Source organism: Megalobrama amblycephala, linkage group LG8 (genome assembly GCF_018812025.1).
Source record: "Megalobrama amblycephala isolate DHTTF-2021 linkage group LG8, ASM1881202v1, whole genome shotgun sequence".
Lineage (NCBI taxonomy): Eukaryota > Metazoa > Chordata > Actinopteri > Cypriniformes > Xenocyprididae > Megalobrama > Megalobrama amblycephala.
The window spans coordinates 29,528,030-29,548,002 of record NC_063051.1 but is presented as its reverse complement, the minus strand read 5'-3'; the positions used below and the strand labels follow the sequence as shown (position 1 = coordinate 29,548,002).

The 19,973-nt window shown below is 39.7% G+C and overlaps 1 protein-coding gene across 1 annotated transcript in view; it reads right to left on the bottom strand.

Annotated features, from left to right (window-relative positions):
* Window positions 1-3,036, bottom strand: part of ube2o (ubiquitin-conjugating enzyme E2O) — a 35,888-nt gene extending 32,852 nt beyond the window's left edge. Inside the window, exon 1 of the mRNA XM_048200456.1 lies at window positions 2,387-3,036. Coding sequence (XP_048056413.1) covers window positions 2,387-2,779 — 393 coding nt within the window. The 5' untranslated portion in view covers window positions 2,780-3,036. The remainder of the gene's footprint in view (window positions 1-2,386) is intronic.
* Window positions 3,037-19,973: the final 16,937 nt, after the last annotated feature.

The window sequence follows — 19,973 nt, the reverse complement described above, 5'->3', positions numbered from 1 at the left end:
CCATCCACAATTACTGCTACAGATTAGGCTAACTATCTACACATGGACAATACACGCAGCCCTACCTCTGATACATTTCCATTTACTTTAGAAACTACCAGTATTCACCTTATTAAACTATTTAAAAAAAAAAGGTAAAAATAAAAAATAAAACAAGACAACCTTTGGTTTATGGGATTAAAAATGGACCAACAAGCATACTATGACAGTTAAATTAAAGGGGGAAAACATGAGTGAGAGTCTAGGTTTCAAACTACAGTTAAGTCAATTAAAGACTCAGTGGCATGGCAAATGGCGATAGAGCAAACCTCAGCTAAAGCTGCCTGCTGCTAAAACCTTTAAGACCTATGCAGAGAAGACTAACAGGGAAAACTCAGATATTAACCTGTATTGGGCTATTAACATGACAACATAATACTGCATTATTGCAAAGCAGAGATGGACATAATGATGGAATGGCCTATCATGACTGCACTGGATTTAGACAAATAATTAATCCTGAAGAGTCTCAGCTACAAGGATATCACCTAATATTGAGTATCGCTGATATATAAGAGAAATATTATTTAGAAACTATATTGAAAATTTAGCTTTGGTGAAATAAATACCGTAAAGATCTCATCAACAATTGCAGACTATTTTCCATCAATATCCTCTTTGATGAGTACAAGGAATAGGATAAAGCATATATAACAAAAATGCAATCCCTGATTTGAAGTGACTCTGGACAGAAACATATGCTGAACAGATGAGATGTAGAGCAGGACTCATCTATAGAAGCAGACCGATCTTCCTGTGTACTAAGCCTTGTCATTCTGAGCATGAGCACTTAGAGGAAGGAAGAAAACTTTGCTTGGATAGGAAGGAGATGCTAATTGCTAATCAAGGACAAGCAAAGTCATCATTAGCATAACCGACATATGTCCTAAAGCTCAGAAAAGAAATAAAGAGCTCCAGAACTGGATGGTTCTTCCTCCCCACTGGGACCCTTTTCCCAGCAGACCACATGCTGACACATGCTTTTGATCCCTGACAGCTTGAATGCTGCATCGCAGACAACACATACTAAATTAAAGCAGAGTGCATGTGCAGAAAAAGTAAAATATGTCAGATAACAATACACTTCATACAATACTGGCCTTTGCTAGTGGTAAAGACAATGCAATATTAATACAGGCCACAATGAGAAGTAGGAATTATACAGTAATATTAAAATAAAAATGATTTATGTTTGAGTATATATGTGATTAGTCATGAGCACACTGTTGCTGTCTTTTCTGTGCTGAGAAAATTGTACTGTGTACTCCTATAATTACATTTATTGTACGACTGGGAGAACATTTTACGTACATGACTTAAAGAAGAAAAAAAAAAACATACTCCACCATTCTTTAATTTCCAAAAATGAGTAAAACATCTACATATTCCAGTCATAGTACACATACTCTTTTCTATTGAGAAAAAAAAAAAAGTGCAGTGTGTTTATCTTTTTCGAGTTGGTTTTAAACAAATAATTCTGCACTGGCACCAGAAACATCATGAGATCTACATTTATGTTAGTATGGATACAACTGACTTTTTGGTTTTCTAAATCGTAGTTCACTCTTGTGCTCATGGTAGGCCTTAACCATGCATTGAAGGGTGGGGTGGTTATCAGCCTGATGGTAGTATGTCTTTGTTAGGAACAACAGCTGTCCAGTTTTGTATTCTCATTCACAGTATTTTATTCTGAAACTACAGCTGAGAGCTGGAGAATAAAATGGTGAGTTCTAGTCAGGGCTGGTCCATGCTTTAACAGGGAGCTGACACAAAAATCTGAAAACCATTCTGCATAATAAGACACTGAAGGTCCAGAAACATCAGAGAAAGGCCTACCTGTCCATAATTATTGTGCACTGACATTGTTTACTACTGGCTGAGTTGAAGATACAAACACTTTTTATAGACCAGTGATTGGATATACTGTCCACGGCTAAATAAATGATAGGCTAACGTACACAAATGATGATCAATAACTCGTTATAATCAAAAGAATAAAACTTAACAGCCGATCAGCTTCCATGTTAGTCCTGAACGATTCATTTAATAAATTCACTTGTTTAAGTGTTTTCATAAGTAACTGCGCCCTTTCGATAGATCATAAATGAGATTCAGCAGCCGTGTCCCTAAAATCGTGGGCTGCCTACAGTATTTTGGGGATCATTAATCAAATTACATCATCCTGGTCATGTTCGGGTGAAAGTAAAATACAATAAACGTATCTCGGTCTCGTTTAAATAATTGCGACAGAGAGAGTGACAATGAAATATTGAGTTGCTGATCATTGTGTTTGGCTTTATGGCTAAAGAAAGAACAATACGCACGAATCATCAGCGCCTTTCAGTACCTGTGTTTCACGAACATCCTGCTTCGTTCCTTCAGGATACCACTGAACCCGCACGAATCCTCTACCGAGAGGCCATGACGGTGTGTCCGCCGCCCCGCTCTCGTTGTCTGAGTTACCGGGCGCGCCTCCACCTCTTCCACCGCCACCACCACCACCACCTCCTCTCCCTCCGCCATCACCGTCAATCTCTGAGTCCGAATCTTCAAAATCCTCCTCTCCGTGAATCATCCGTACGAGCCCAAAACGCATCGCCCCGCGGTGTTTTCCGGAGACCAGGTCATGCGTAAACAGGAGCCGCTGTGTTCCGCCTGCCGTGGGAGAGTGTGTGCCGGACGGAGGCTCGGAGCTCGGGCTCATGGCCGGAGAAAGCGCTGCTGTGGCGGGTTCCGCCATCTCTGCTGTTGCTGAATGATGCGGGAGGAGAGGGATGGAGAAGTGAATAGAAACCTGTGAGCAGGAGCAGCACGTGTTTACGTCTATACGTAGAGCGCCGCATGGAGGACGGGTCACCTGTTACCACTGTTCTGAATTACATCAGTGTCTCCAAGCAAAGCACTCATACATTTATTTTACAGAACGGCATTCAACAGAAAACGCAAGTCTTTAAAGCAAATTTTGACGTCGCGTTGTTGCCCATCAGACTGAAAATGTCTTCCAATTAGGGAGTAGTAATACGTATAGATAGGCTAGAGTAATAGTTGTAGTAATAGCGTTGCAAGGGGGGGGGGGGGTTGGGCTTCGGGGGCTTAAGCCCCTTATGTATTGCCAAAAGCCCCTTAACTTTTTTAAGATTGAAAATGTTTCATTTCAAATAAAACAGATTTTACTATTAAGGATTCTAATCTCCCCAATAAACAGTTTCATAAGGAGAAAAAAAAATGTAAATAATAAATCAACTCCATAGCAGCTTACAAGTGATCAAGGGCTCGGTTACTTCCTGGTTGTAGTTAAGCCAGCTCGGGCATTTCCGGTGAACTGTTAGCTCAGTTCATTATGTAGTCGCTGCATCTACACAAAACCATCAATGGTTGACTTTTAATGTTGTATTCATATTTTAATGCAGTTATCACATTTACCTAATTTGCCAATAAACAGTTTTATTGATTCCAATAAAGACGAAGCTATTGGGACCGTTTAAAAACGCTGTGTCTGTAATTAGACATGCACCTGCATTTTTCCCCCAGCACTTCAAATGTTATTTTTAATGTGTTGACCACAAACATTATTTGTTCATCCTTCTGAGATTGTCCCATTGTAAAACCGAACGTTTAAAAATGTAGGAAATTCAACATTTGATAGAAAACACTTATTTAAAAATAAAAAAAACAATAATTACCACTTTAACCAGCAGGTGGCGGCAAAGTAGCATTTATTTGCGCATATATCAGCCATTTCCTCTAATCGTTTTTCACTTCGTTTTTGACTAAATATTAAACATTATAAAATAACTAGGTTTAAAAAAATATTTTGTCAATGTGAAGAATGAAGCAGGCTACTCACAAAATCTTAAGAAAACAATAACTTTTCTTGTAAATGAATGATACAGAAAGCGAGCACCGCGCTTTCCCTTTGTAATTGCAGAAGCTGTCAGTCAGTGCAGCGCTAGCTAAATGATTTCAGCACACTTGTAAAATTACACATTTTATTCAATTAATCTAACTAAAGTGCACAATAAAGATTTAATTTTTGAAGCCTTTTTTCACATAAAAGTGTGAAAACTGATGGGCGAATTGAATTTAGCCAAGGAGGAACAATGAGGTAGGCTACGTCTTTATTTATTTATTTTTTATGCTGTCTTATGTTTGAATAACTAAATTAATGCTATGCCTGACTATTTAAGTGACTATATTCTGATTATAAAGTAAGTATTACACTACTGATGCTCAACACACCTCATGCTCATGACATCTCACCGGAAGTTTTCGAGCTGGCTTATATTAATGCGGAAGTTCTAAAGAACGCTCCATATAGCCCATTGCATGGGTTCCGCCAGTAGTGGGCACTCATGCAACATAAGCAATGATGTACATCCGAGTCAAAGAGACTGAGGGAAGTTCGCGAGGGAAGGGCATAAAAAACGAACTGGAACACAGCCTAGGCCTTGTTTACACAGCCTAGATGCATTTTTGTTTGTATCTAATCACAAGTGGACAAGGCTAAAAGGTGTAAACAGGGTCTAAAACATATTGAGCTTACGTTCAACATAATGAGTTCGAACAGCCATAAAAGTTCGCCAACTCTCCGCCTACTGACCTTAAATGCCCCGATATACTTAAAACGAAGTTCTTTTTCGTTCTTCGTTTAGGGGTAAAACGAAGTTCGAAATACGTGAGAAGCGATATACTGTAATCGAACGTCTGACGCCGCCCACACTGCTGAGAGCGGCATTTAGATGAATATGTAAATATGTGCTTTGCACTTTCTTCTCAGTAACAAAATAAACAACAAAAATGAGAAAACAGCAAGCATTTTTTTTTTTGGAAAGCATAAGAAAAAACATCTGATCATAACAACACTGGTATGTTAGCACAAGCTCTGCAAATTAGCACTCCATAAAGTCATGTCACGTTTATTTATTTAGCACTTTATTCAATAGATTGATTAAAAGCAAGCAGCTTTACAGTATCAGACATGAAAAACAGTGTCAGTATGGCGTTATTTTACTGTCAATTGTCGAGAGCACATTATTGTGACGCGAGAGCATATCAATGTAATGCGCGAGCGCAAATCTGTCCGCTCGCGCGCGGATTTCCTCTGCTCTCGCGCAAATCTGTCCGCTCGCGCGCGGATTTCCTTTGCTCTCGCGCAAATCTGGACGCGCGCGCTCAAATATACAGTGCTCTCTTATGAACTGCCTCTCCTCTCGCTCAGATATTGCGTGTGCACGCTCAAACTGTTTCCTGCGTGCTCAAACGTGTCCTGCGCGTTCAAACTGCACATGTGCGCTCACGAATCTCTCCGTGCTCTTGCAGAAATTAATTTGCTTTTGGATTAAATGCTGCCAAAAGTTATAAACCAATCAGAAGAGACGACTGATCCATGAAAATGCTACATGGAATCTTATTGGCTGAGAGTGAACTGCGCCTGGAATTCTTTCGACAAAAATATATATTTTATTTCTTTACAATTTAATAATATTTATCAAATGTAACCTAGTCTAACTGCATCACATTACAGGTCAAACCCCTATTTATCTAAACAAACAAACAAAAAATGTTTCTTAAAGTTATTGTGGTCATACGTTTTGTGTTGAAATTTAAAAAAAAAAAAAAATAGGTAACATTTTACAATATGGTTTTTATTTGTTAACATTAGTTAATGTATTATCTAACATGAACTAACAATGTGCAATACATTACTGTAATTATTAATCTTTGTTAACGTTAAAAATACAGCTGTTTGTTGGTTGTTTACTTCACAGTGCATTTAATAATGTTAACAAATACAACATTTGATTTTAATAACGTATTAGTAAATGTTGAAATTAACATTAACAAATATTAATAAATGCTGAAGAAGAGCAATTCATTATTAGTTAATGTTAACTAATGCAGTTAAATAATGATAACGCAACCTTATTGTAAAGTATTACCAACAAACATCTTCTGATTTAAGACCAAACAAGATCAGGGTCAAATCGTCATTCCCTTAATACTTAATGTGGAGATCACATACCACCATAGTGGTATATTTCTTTTGAGGTCTGGTATAAAACATGACATACAAAAATACCTAAGCTCTTGTGTATGCACGATTAAGCAAAAGAACGCGATCTTATTCCTAAATGACAACGATTCGGTTATGTCTATTAAACCTTTTGAAATTACAATCATACCAGAATATTTAAACCTGCTTTTGCATTGCTGCTGAAAGCAGTGGTCATGTAAGCTATATGTTTTAAACAGCTTCACAAAGTGTTTTCAACAACATACTATTGCTACATCTGTGTTGCAAACATTAAATAATAATGCAAGTATTGCAATAACAATTTATAGTCTGAATATACACTGATTTCAGCAATTAAAATAAGTAGCTAAATGAATTTTGAAACTAATGTTGTTACACTGTTCTGCCAGTAGGTGGTGACCAGTGACTGTTAAAATGTATTTGATGTATCAGAATGTATTTGATGTATCAGAATCATTAATTCCAGACCTCAAAAGAAATTGACTATGGTGGTATGTGATCTCCACATTAAGTATTAAGGGAATGACGATTTGACCCTGATCTTGTTCGGTCTTAAATCAGAAGATGTTTGTTGGTAATACTTTACAATAAGGTTGCGTTAACATTATTTAACTGCATTAGTTAACATTAACTAATAATGAATTGCTCTTCTTCAGCATTTATTAATATTTGTTAATGTTAATTTCAACATTTACTAATACGTTATTAAATGCACTGTGAAGTAAACAACCAACAAACAGCTGTATTTTTAACGTTAACAAAGATTAATAATTACAGTAATGTATTGCACATTGTTAGTTCATGTTAGATAATACATTAACTAATGTTAACAAATAAAAACCTTATTGTAAAATGTTACCTATTTTTTTTTAAAAAAATTCAACACAAAACGTATGACCACAATAACTTTAAGAAACATTTTTTGTTTGTTTGTTTATTTAGATAAATAGGGGTTTGACCTGTAATGTGATGCAGTTAGACTAGGTTACATTTGATAAATATTATTAAATTGTAAAGAAATAAAATATATATTTTTGTCGAAAGAATTCCAGGCGCAGTTCACTCTCAGCCAATAAGATTCCACGTAGCATTTTCATGGATCAGTCGTCTCTTCTGATTGGTTTATAACTTTTGACAGCATTTAATCCAAAAGCAAATTAATTTCTGCAAGAGCACAGAGAGATTCGTGAGCGCACATGTGCAATTTGAGCGCGCAGGACACGTTTGAGCACGCAGGAAACAGTTTGAGCGTGCACACGCAATATCTGAGCGAGAGGAGAGGCAGTTCATAAGAGAGCACTGTATATTTGAGCGCGCGCGTCCAGATTTGCGCGAGAGCAAAGGAAATCCGCGCGCGAGCGGACAGATTTGCGCGAGAGCAGAGGAAATCCGCGCGCGAGCGGACAGATTTGCGCTCGCGCATTACATTGATATGCTCTCGCGTCACAATAATGTGCTCTCGACAATTGACAGTAAAATAACGCCATATGTCAGTGCCTCATTTCATCAAAAGCACAACTTAATTTTGTACTACAAAGCGGCTATCCAGTGTGTTCATGTTTTCACCCGTGGAGATCTTACCTCAACAAACTCAACAGACGAAATGAGTCAGAGAAGGGTTCCACATGAAAGAAGGCGGAGCCTCAGCACACACCTCCTATTACGTTATTGTTGACCAATGGTAGTACGAAGGTGTTTTGCAGCTGGAGCGAACTGAGAGTTTCCTGAGAGTTTGCTTGTTAGCAAGCCATTTCAAACTCCCAAAACGAACACAAAACTAACTTTGTTTTGGCCTGATTTTGTTCGAAATGACATCACATCAGTTTGTATTTTGTTTGAAGTATATCAGGGCCTTAATAGATCATCATTGTAGGACGCGTTGGTGGGAAGTGTGCTGGACAAACAGGATTTAAACTTTGCCAGACTGAAGCAGAATGTTTATTTTAAAACACAAAAAAGAATAACATAAATATATATATATGCTATAACAGTTTCTGAGCAATTCTATTGACAAGTCACAGGGCAGTGTTGCAAATAAGTTTCTCTGCTCCTGAATGTGTGCGCAAGCTACTGTCTATATATGTTACAATGTAGCAGCACATTCAGGGCCTGCAGTGCCAGTGTTTTGGCGAATTTCGACTCCCTGCCAAATTATACCCCCCTAATCCTAACCACACCCTTAATCCTAAACCCTCCCCCACATCTAATCTTAAACCTACCAATACTAGGGGGGTAATCATTTGGTGGGGGTCAGAATTCAGCACAACACCGGTGTTGTGCCAAATTTTACCTCCCTGCCAAATTCTTATCCCTTTGTTGAGGCTGCTACTTGGTTGCCTAATCCTAACTCCACCCCCACATCTAAATGAAGAGGCAGCACTATCAATCTGGTGCAAAAAGAGGAAAGAAATTGAGCAACATAAGATTTTGAAAAGATATTGTTGAAATGGTGGTTGCTGCATCGTAGTTTAATTCGGCATTTTGCGAGCGCTTTGAAGACGCTGTTCCAGAACTGTGTCAGTCTCATCCATATTGCAGTAATGAACATGCATTATGTTTGTTATCATGGACACTTCAAAATACATGCATAATTCTAGATACCTATTTATCTGAATTGTTTAGTTTTGTAGAATGCTATCATTAGCTTCTTTCCCATCAACCAGTTACATTTAAAGGTCCCGTTCTTCGTGATCCCATGTTTCAAACTTTAGTTAGTGTGTAATGTTGTTGTTAGAGTATAAATAAAATCTGTAAAATTTTAAAGCTCAAAGTTCAATGCCAAGCGAGATATTTTATTTAACAGAAGTCGCCTACATCGAACGGCCAGTTTGGACTACATCCCTCTACTTCCTTCTTTAATGACGTCACTAAAACAGTTTTTTGACTAACCTCCGCCCACAGGAATACACAAAAAAAGGGGACGTGGTCTTGTTGCGCTCCCACGGAGAAGAGCAAGAGTTGCGTTTGTAGAGTGTGTTTGTCGCCATGTCTTCGAAACGCTGTTATTTTCATCCCGCAGTCCAATCACCTTTGTTTGGCCTTCCCAGGGACGCTGTACTTAGAGATCAATGGTTACAATTTATGTTTAAAGGTCCTGTTCTTCGTGATCCCATGTTTCAAACTTTAGTTAGTGTGTAATGTTGTTGTTAGAGTATAAATAAAATCTGTAAAATTTTAAAGCTCAAAGTTCAATGCCAAGCGAGATATTTTATTTAACAGAAGTCGCCTACATCGAACGGCCAGTTTGGACTACATCCCTCTACTTCCTCCTTTAATGACGTCACTAAAACAGTTTTTTGACTAACCTCCGCCCACAGGAATACACAAGAGTTGCGTTTGTAGAGTGTGTTTGTCGCCATGTCGTCGAAACGCTGTTATTTTCATCCCGCAAGTCCAATCACCGGGTCTGATTCCGGCCCAAATTGATAGGGTAAAATTAAAGACATGTTTACAATAACACTGAGCTCATGCATCTCCACGTTATGGTAAGAGGCGTGACTTTTCCAGGCACGGTGCGCTCAGAGCTGTCGAATCACAACACAGGAACCGCTGGCACAATCAGAACTCGTTACGTATTTCTGAAGGAGGGACTTCATAGAACAAGGAAGTCATCAGCCCGTTTTTATGACAGTGGAAACAGCGGTATCCATGGGTTTCATGTGACGTCACTGTATTCTATCGCCGCCATATTTGTGACCGTTCAGAGCTGCGCGCTCTGTTTAAGTCTATGGTGACAGCAGCTACAACTACCAGAGGAAGGACAACGAAAAGCTCTCAGAAGGTTCACAACAAATTTACAATATGTCTGGGATATGTGGTGCTGTTAGCAGTTTCAACAGTCGTCAGAACTGCAAATTTATTTGATCCCAAAGGAGTTAGATCGGCAGAATTATTGGCTTCATTCAGAAAGGACCGTACCACTGGCAGCCAAACAGCAATGCACAACATTAATAACTGCTGGGACTGTCATTTACATAACATTATAATTGTATACAATATTGTATTAAAATATTGTGAATTCTAGTTGCTGTGTTTCGGCGTGTTATTACAGGATGAACAAATTCACGACGCGAGCTGACTACATTACTCAGTTGATATACATGCGTGCATGATTTTGTGCAAATATAAGTTGTAATTGTATGTCTATCTTGTATAAATATATATGAATTACCCTATATAGGATGTGTTCCGTTGAGTTAATTAACTTATAGCGCTTCATTTTACGGATGTTCATTTAGCGCGTGCAGCTCAAATAATACTATCAAAATGAGATGATTTGAGAAAAAAATCTGTTATTGTTCGTGATCCTTATTAATCAAACCACGTGTTGCTGAATATAATACGAGAACAATATAAGAGCTAGTTATTAAAAATAATGCATCATTTTTTAAAAAAAATATGAAAGTTTTAATATTACTGATATTTTAATGACTTAATCATTGCTGTTTGAGCTGCGCACGCTGAAGCTGAAGAGAATAAAAACCCGTAAACAAAGTTAATTAACTCAACGGAACACATCCTATATAAAATAATCCAGATATTAATACAAAATAAAAATAATATTACAACTTATATTTGCACAAAATCATGCACGCATGTACTTGAACTATAATGTAGTCAGCTCGTGTCGTTAATTTGTTCATCCTGTAATAACACGCCGAAACACAGCAACTAGAGTTCACAATATTTTAATACAATATTGTATACAATTATAATGTTATGTAAATGACAGTCCCAGCAGTTATTAATGTTGTGCATTGCTGTTTGGCTGCCAGTGGTGTGGTCCTTTCTGAATGAAGCCAATAATTCCGCCGATCTAACTCCTTTGGGATCAAATAAATTTGTAGTTCTGACGACTGTTGAAACGGCTAACAGCACCACATATACCAGGCATATTGTAAATTTGTTGTGAACCTTCCGAGAGCGTTTTGTTGGCCTTCCTCTGGTAGTTGTAGCTGCTGTCACCATAGACTTAAACAGAGCGCGCAGCTCTGACCGGTCACAAATATGGCGGCGGGCATAGCGGAAGTGACGTCTTTGAAACCCATGGATACAGATAAGTAAATTATGTGAAAAATACAGTGTTTTTTTACACGCAAAACATGAACACATGTTATATTGCACACTATAAACACAATCAAAGCTTCAAAAAAACACGAAAAACGGGACCTTTAACTTGGTTCCCGAAAATTATAATCCACTGAGCGCATGCATCTCCACTTTATGGTAAGAGGCGTGACCTTTCCGGGCAAGATGCGCTAAACTGCTGTCGAATCACAACACAGGAACCGCTGGCACAATCAGAACTCGTTACATATTTCTGAAGGAGGGACTTCATAGAACAAGGAAGTCATCAGCCCGTTTTTATGACAGTGGAAACAGCGGTATACAGATAAGTAAATTATGTGAAAAATACTGTTTTTTTTTTACACGCGAAACATGAACACATGTTATATTGCACACTATAAACACAATCAAAGCTTCAAAAAACCACGAAAAACGGGACCTTTAACAACACAGTGTATTGGCTGCGTAAAAAGTCAGTCCGAGGGTGTTGAAAATCTGCTTATAGGCCGGGCACCCAAAATGCTAGGGCCGGTGTTACGGATCAACTGGGGATCATGTTAACTGGGGACACGCGCGAGCACGCAGATAGTTTTACCTGGATTTCCAGCAGATGTTAGACGGCGACAGATTCGTCACATGCGATATTCCACGGATCATAGATTTAAAAATGCATGTTTCACCGGTTTTATACATTGCGATGCGTAATAAAGCGCCTCGATTTCGCGGTGTTCGTTCCTGCGTTTTTGGAGTAGTTTTAAGGAAGTTTATCATGTTCTTACGTCACGCTCACAAACCACGCCCACGTTAACATGGGACACTAGTTTCGATAAATGTCAAACTTGTCAACGAAATTAAGTAAAGTGTAAGTATTTATTTTCAACATTAGTGTCTGTAGTGTGCTGTCATGTTTTCTAAACACAAATTAAAACAGACAGATTAAGTTTAAGTTAGGAGTAAGCTAACCAAAGCAAACATGAATTGCAAATGTTTTTATTTTGTTTTGTTAATTGATATGTTGCTTATTGTTCATAATCAAATTATATATTTTATGAGCAATTACATATATTAAGGGGGAAAAACAGACACTTTGACTTGTATTTGTTCTAGGTGATTTTATTGATTTTGTTGATTTTATTTTCTGAGATCTCTTGCTTAGGTTTCAGTTACAACCTCTGGATCCTAAAACAACTATGTTTCATTCTGGATTCATGACTGATTTAAACTCAACATTTGCTTTGGCTTAGGAATTATAAAAACACATTGTTTAATTTTTTTTCTAAACGATTCAAATAGCAGAACAGAACTCTGTTTATAACAATTCTGTATTTATTACTGAAGTTTCTTAGAATCATAGCCTAATCAATTAAAATAATTAATTTTAATGCTTAAAGTAATGGTATGTATGTATTGTACATTCAGTTAGGTGCTTGAAATTAATTGATAACCTGTTATTCTGTGAACACTGAAGAACACTGCCATGTTTACATTTTAAAGATGACACTGTGTTTAAACAGTGTTTAACAACTAAAAATGAACTATGCTGTAATATCTTTCTTACTGTCTCATAGGTTCTTTTTCCAGTTTCCATACTGTCTTTTGTATGAACGTCCTGTGACAACCAATCAGTGGCAACAACAAGTTTCTCATGACTTACATAAGCAGGACATATTATACTGTATTACATAATATTACACATTTTGCTAATTCCAAAAGACAGTATACATCACTAAACTCATAATCATTTGGCACCTCACACAAATACAATGCTTCTCTCCCAAACAATTAGAATAGGAAACTGAATATATGACACAATAGACTGTCAGTTTTATAAATACAATTAAATGAGCGCAGGCCTCTTTATATGTAATATAAATTTGAATTATGCCAGTTATCTTTATTTGGTACCGACCTCACTAACATTTGGATTCAGCCTTTGTGAAGATTTTAAGTGAACCCAACACCTGTGAAGAGATGAGGACAACACCTGCGAGGACGTCACCTACTTCAGATGACACCAACTCTGAATCAACATGCAAAATTATCCTTATATTATAATCATTATTGCCTTAATTGTTACGGGTCGCTGGTGTAGAGATGAGGCAGATACGGATTTCCACATATAATAGTAGTACTTTAATAAACACAGGTAGAGAACACCAAACTGACACTTAACACAACAGAGAATGGACAAGGAGTGCAGGGAGTGAGTGCATTATAAAGGGAGTGCAGATAATAGAGTCCAGGTGCAGGTGATCCGTGATGATGAGGAGCTGACGAGGGAAGTGAGTGCAGGTGACGAAACAGGAGGATCATGGGAAATAGAGTCCAGGGGAACAAGGGATCTGTAACAGTACCTCCCCCTCCCGGTAGGCGCGTCCTCGCGCCGTAGATGGAACAACCGGGAGGGGGGTGGGCGCCCTGGAGACCTCAAGCCGGAGCAGGGGGAGGAGTAGACTGGAGTGGAGGTCTCCAGGGCAGGTCCAAGAACCATGGCGGGTCAAGAGCTGAAGACAGCCATGGCGGGTCAGGGGCCGTGGGCAGCCATGGCGGGTCAGGTGCAGCGGGCTGTAATGGAGAGTCAGGTGCAGCGGGCTGCCACGGCGGGTCAGGTGCAGCGGGCTGCCGTGGAGGGTCAGGTGCAGCGGGCTGCCGTGGAGGGTCAGGTGCCGTAGCCGAATTGCCGACGAGCCCAGGTGGCGGTGAGGATCCGGCGGGACAGGGCGATGCCGCAGGCTCGGCCGACCGAGGCGCAGGCGGGGCTCCAGAAGGCCGCAGAGGAGCCAGAGCGACAGCCGACCAAAGGGACGCAGGAGGGAGTGAGGAAGCCAACGGAGCATGAGGGACGAAGGGACGAGGTGAAAACCGAGGAGTGCAGTCCTGATGTGAGGGAAGGCCGACGAACGACTGATGCGGAACCGGGGGGAGGATGGAGCCTGGAGGAACTGGTGGACTGATGGGCCACGGTGGAGATGAGGGAGGTTGGAGCCAAGGGGGAGCATCTGGACCAACGGGCCGAGGTGGAGTCCTGGGTCAGGTTGCTTGAGGGGGAGGTGCATTGTGGACATTAGTGGGAGGAGGTGGGAGAGGGAGGCAGGGAGGGAACACAGTCTTTGGGCTGGAGGGTTCAAAAACACAGTTCATTGTAGGAGCGGATTGCTCGGCGACGGCGGCTGGAGCGGATTGCTCGGTGGCTGGAGCGGATTGCTCGGCGGCTGGAGCGGATTGCTCGCCGGCTGGAGCGGATTGCTCGGCGGCTGGAGCGGATTGCTCGGCGGCGGCGGCTGCTGGAGCGGATTGCTCGGCGGCTGGAGCGGATTGCTCGGCGACGGCGGCTGGAGCGGATTGCTCGGCGGCGGCGGCTGAAGCGGATTGCTCGGCGGCGGCGGCTGGAGAGGATTGCTCGGCGGCGGAGACTGGAGAACTTGGCTCGGCGGCGGAGACTGGAGAACTTGGCTCGGCGGCGGAGACTGGAGAACTTGGCTCGGCGGCGGAGACTGGAGATACGGGCGGCTGGAGCTACTGGCTCGGAGAGGGCTGGAGCTACTGGCTCGGAGAGAAAGTCAATAAGCCACACCGCATCTCTTGGCGGCTCGTAAGAGGCTGGAGACTTTTCGGAGGGGGCTGGAGTAGCTCTTTTCCTCCTCCTCCGCTTCCTGGACCCAGCGGAGGAGTGTGGGTCCAGCGTGGAACAGGCAGGAAGTTCGCTGGAGGGGTATGCGGAGGAAGACGGTGGCTGACGGTGTTTCTGGATGGACCAGAGATAAACACCCATCCTGAACCCAATCGACATAGAATTTGGAGTCATTTAACCAAAAAATGGTATTGATAGTTTCGCTTAAGGAGAAGCGATAATCAGGTTCATCAAAACGGATGGTGTCATCATCTAGTCCATCCAGAAACAGGGAGATCAAACATGCTTCAGGCCAGTCAGACAAAAAAGCAAGCTCAACGAACTCCTCCACATACCTCTCCAGTGAATGACCCACCTGTAGGAGCCCGATGAGACGATCGCCGGCTGTGAAGGAGCTTAGAGGCATGGGAGAAGCAGGAGCCAAGGAGCTGGGGAAAGTCTCCATTTTTCTGTGGAAATCCAGCATTTTTGGGTCCATTCTTCTGTTACGGGTCGCTGGTGTAGAGATGAGGCAGATACGGATTTCCACAAATAATAGTAGTACTTTAATAAACACAGGTAGAGAACACCAAACTGACACTTAACACAACAGAAAACGGACAAGGAGTGCAGGGAGTGAGTGCATTATAAAGGGAGTGCAGATAATAGAGTCCAGGTGCAGGTGATCCGTGAATGATGTTAACCATACTTCTATTATCAAAGAACCATACATTTTTGCCATATGAACATTACATTGAGAGTAATTTCTGACATAACAAATTTCTCTTCATAATGTACACATGCATTTTATGTAGCCTAATGCTGCTTTGAAGCTAGGCCTTTATGTATTGTTAAAAGGGCTTTTTGTGGTTTTGCACCTGTTAACTATGCATATATTTGTTGATCATTCCCTTAAATAAATAAATATTCCCTTAAATAAATAACATATTTAAAATATTTTAAAAAAATGCTTGACATCCTTTTTAAACCATGGAAATATTGCTGCTGAAATTTATAATAATAATAAATATAAAAACATAAGTGCTTTAAAAAACTTAAATAGCTTTTTTATATAATGCACCTACAAACTTGTTGTCAGAAACGAACTCCATTGAAACGAATGTAAACAAAATAATCTGGGCGTGGTCTGTGAGACGTGACATGAAAACGCATTAAAACTTCCCTTAAACGGTGTCTGATACATTTGAAGAGCGACAGGGGAAACAACAAAGTCCAATAATAATACAAACATTCACAAATAATGTGGTAAGCGTTTAAATCTCCTCCGTAGAAAATTCCCTGTGACGAATCTAGTGTTGAGCAACATCTGCTGGAAAGTCAGGTAAAACTATCTGCGTGTACGCGCATGTCCCCAGTTGACATGATCCCCAGTTGATCCGTAACACCGGCCCTGTTTACCTGTACAATAAACTGCTTACCTGTACAAAAAATCCTGGGTTATCTTGCTTCATGTTTCACACCGCTCATAATTTACCTGGGGTTAACAATTAATCCTGGGTATTCATAAGCAGATGTTTCACACTGTACATTTCTAAACCCTGGGTTAACATTCTTGTTTGCATATTTGTGCTGTCAGTGTCACTCACTGGATGAATGCACGTGACCTGTTTACATATAAGCTCTAACACTGCACATCCTGGTATCGCTGACCCTACTATTGAGTTTATACTGAATGGACATTTCAAACTATAATGGTAAGAATGAAACGGTCTCTTCTTCACTTAAATTGTCACGTTTTCTGTCAGCATTTGCCATTTTTCCTCCAAAACGCTGAATTTACTGTTTATATGCACAATGTTTGACTGTCTGAAGCATGCAAATATGAGTATGTAATTGGTTGTCTGTTGCTAAGCATCTAGCTACCCATATTCCACCCATACCTGACCTGTTGAAAAGAGATGGTATTCATCCTTCCCGGGATGGTGCTGCTCTTCTCTCTAGTAATATGGCACATAGTCTTAGAGCTGAAACATGACAAACTACGGCCCAGGTCAGGAAGCAGACAGACTGGCTAAACCGACCGTCTGCTAGCTGCCTCACGTTACAGAAGTCAGATAAATCCCAACACATAGAAACTCTTACACCTAGATATTATCACATAGAGACTGTGTCTGTACCCCGAATTAATAAAAACAAAAAACTTCCAAACCCATTTAATGGAAAAAAGTTAATTGATGTTCAACAAATAAAAAATCGAGATAATAATGATAAACAAATGATATAGCTTGGATTGTTAAATATTAGATCACTTTCTTCAAAAGCACTTATTGTAAATGATATTATCACAGACAATAATCTAGATGTGCTGTGTTTGACAGAAACCTGGCTAAAACCGGACGATTACACTACTTTAAATGAGTCCAGCCCTCAAGGTTATGATTATCGACACACTCCTCGACAGAAAGGCAAAGGGGGAGGTGTTGCTGTAATTTATAGTAATATTTACAGTATTAGTCAAAAGTCTTTCAAATATAATTCCTTCGAAGTGATGGTGCTTTACGTAACATTATGTAAGCTGACATTTGTGCTGGCTACTGTATACAGGCCACCAGGACACCATACAGACTTTATTAAAGAATTTGCTGATTTTCTATCAGAGTTAGTACTAGCTGCAGATAAAGTCCTTGTTGTTGGTGATTTTAATATCCATGTAGATAATAAAAAAGACTCATTGGGATTGGCATTTACGGACATTCTAAACTCTATTGGTGTTAGACGTGTCGGGACCCACTCATTGTCGTAATCATACTTTAGATGTAATATTGTCACATGGAATCGATATTGATGCCATTGAAATTCTGCAGCAGAGTGACGACATCTCAGATCATTATCTAGTCTCGTGTATATTACATTTGGTGAAAGCGGCTAAACTGCCTCCCCGCCATAAATATGGTAGAACCATCACTTCTACCACTAAAGATCGCTTTATAAATAATCTTCCTGATCAGTTTCATCGCCTTAGCATACCAGACAGCTTAGAAGACCTCGATGTTGCAACAGAAACTATTGCCTCTGTCTTTTCCAGCACATTAGATTCAGTTGCTCCTTTGCGTTTAAAAAAGATTAAGGAAATTAATCCAATGCCATGGTACAGTGAGCAGACTCGGGCCCTAAAAACTGCAGCCAGAAAAATGGAGCGTAGCTGGAAGAAAACAAAACTAGAAGTATTTTGCATTTCGTGGAGAGAGAAAGTGATTGAGTACAGAAAGGCCTTAAAAACTGCTAGATCTGCCTATTTCTCAAAACTCTTAGAAGAAAATAAACACAACCCTAGGTATTTGTTTGATACAGTGGCTAAATTAACAAGAAATAAAGCTTCAACTTCTGATGTTTCCAAAGAGCACAACAGTAATGACTTTATGAACTTCTTTACTTGCAAGATTGATAATATTAGAGAGAAAATTATAACCATGCAACCGTCTACTACAGTATCGTGTCAGACCTTGCATTGTAGTGTCCCTAAAGAAAAATTCAATTCATTTACTGCTTTAGGAGAGGAAGAATTGTCTAAACTTGTTAAATCATCAAAATCACAACATGTATGTTAGACCCTATACCGACTAAGCTATTGAAAGAGATGCTTCCAGAAGTCATAGATTCACTTCTTAATATTGTTAATTCATCGTTGTCATTAGGATACGTACCAAAAACTTTTAAGCTGGCTATTATTAAACCTATTATTAAAAAACCACAACTAGATCCTAAAGAATTAGTCAATTATAGGCCAATCTCAAATCTTACTTTTCTGTCAAAAATACTAGAAAAGGCAGTTTCATCGCAACTATGTTCCTTTTTAGAAAGAAATAATATCGGTGAGGATTTCCAGTCAGGATTTAGACCGTACCATAGTACTGAGACTGCTCTCGTCAGAGTTACTAATGACTTGCTCTTATCATCAGATCGTGGTTGTATCTCTCTATTAGTGTTACTGGATCTTAGTGCTGCATTTGACACTATTGATCACAATATTCTCTTAAATAGACTTGTAAACTATGTTGGCATTAGTGGAATTGCATTGGCATGGTTCAAATCATACTTATCTGACCGTTATCAGTCTGTAGTAGTAAATGATGAGATGTCATATCGATCACAAGTTAAATATGGAGTACCGCAAGGCTCAGTACTAGGACCGTTGCTTTTCACTCTGTACATGCTACCCTTGGGAGATATCATTAGGAAGCATGGCGTTAGTTTTCACTGTTACGCTGATGATACTCAGCTCTATATTTCTTCGCGCCCTGACGAAACTTACCAATTCACAAAATTAACAGAATGTATAGCTGATATAAAAAACTGGATGACCAGTAATTTCCTACTACTAAATTCAGAAAAAACTGAGATTCTAATTTTTGGACCGAAACTTCTTCAAGTAATAACCTAGAATACTGTATAACACTTGATGGCTGCTCTGTTAAGTCTTCGTCGTCAGCTAGGAACCTGGGTGTGCTCTTTGATACCAATCTTTCATTTGAAGGCCATGTTAGTAGCATCTGCAAAAACGCATTCTTCCATCTTAAAAATATATCTAAACTACGACATATGCTCTCAATGAAGAATGCTGAACAGTTAGTTCATGCGTTCATGACCTCGAGGTTAGATTACTGTAACGCTCTACTGGGTGGTTGTTCCGCTCGCTTGATAAATAAACTACAGCTCGTACAAAATGCAGCAGCTAGAGTTCTTACTAGAACTAGGAAGTATGACCATATTAGCCCAGTTCTGTCGTCACTGCATTGGCTTCCTGTTAAACATCGTATAGATTTTAAAATCTTGTTAATTACTTACAAAGCACTAAATGGTTTAGCCCCCCAGTACCTAAGCGAGCTCTTAATGCATTATAGTCCTTCACGTTTATTGCGATCTCAGAATTCAGGCCAGCTGATAATACCTAGAATATCAAAATCAACCACAGGTGGTAGATCCTTCTCCTATTTGGCACCTAAACTGTGGAACAATCTTCCTAGCATTGTTCGGGATGCAGACACACTCTGTCAGTTTAAATCTAGACTAAAAACGCATCTCTTTAACCTGGCATACACATAACACATTATAAATTTATATTTTCAAATCCGTTAAAGGATTATTAGGCTGCATAAATTAGTTCAGCCGGAACCGGGAACACTTCCTATAACACCAGATGTACTCGTTACATCAGAAAAAGAATGGCATCTACGCTAATATTAGTCTTTCTGTTTATCCCGA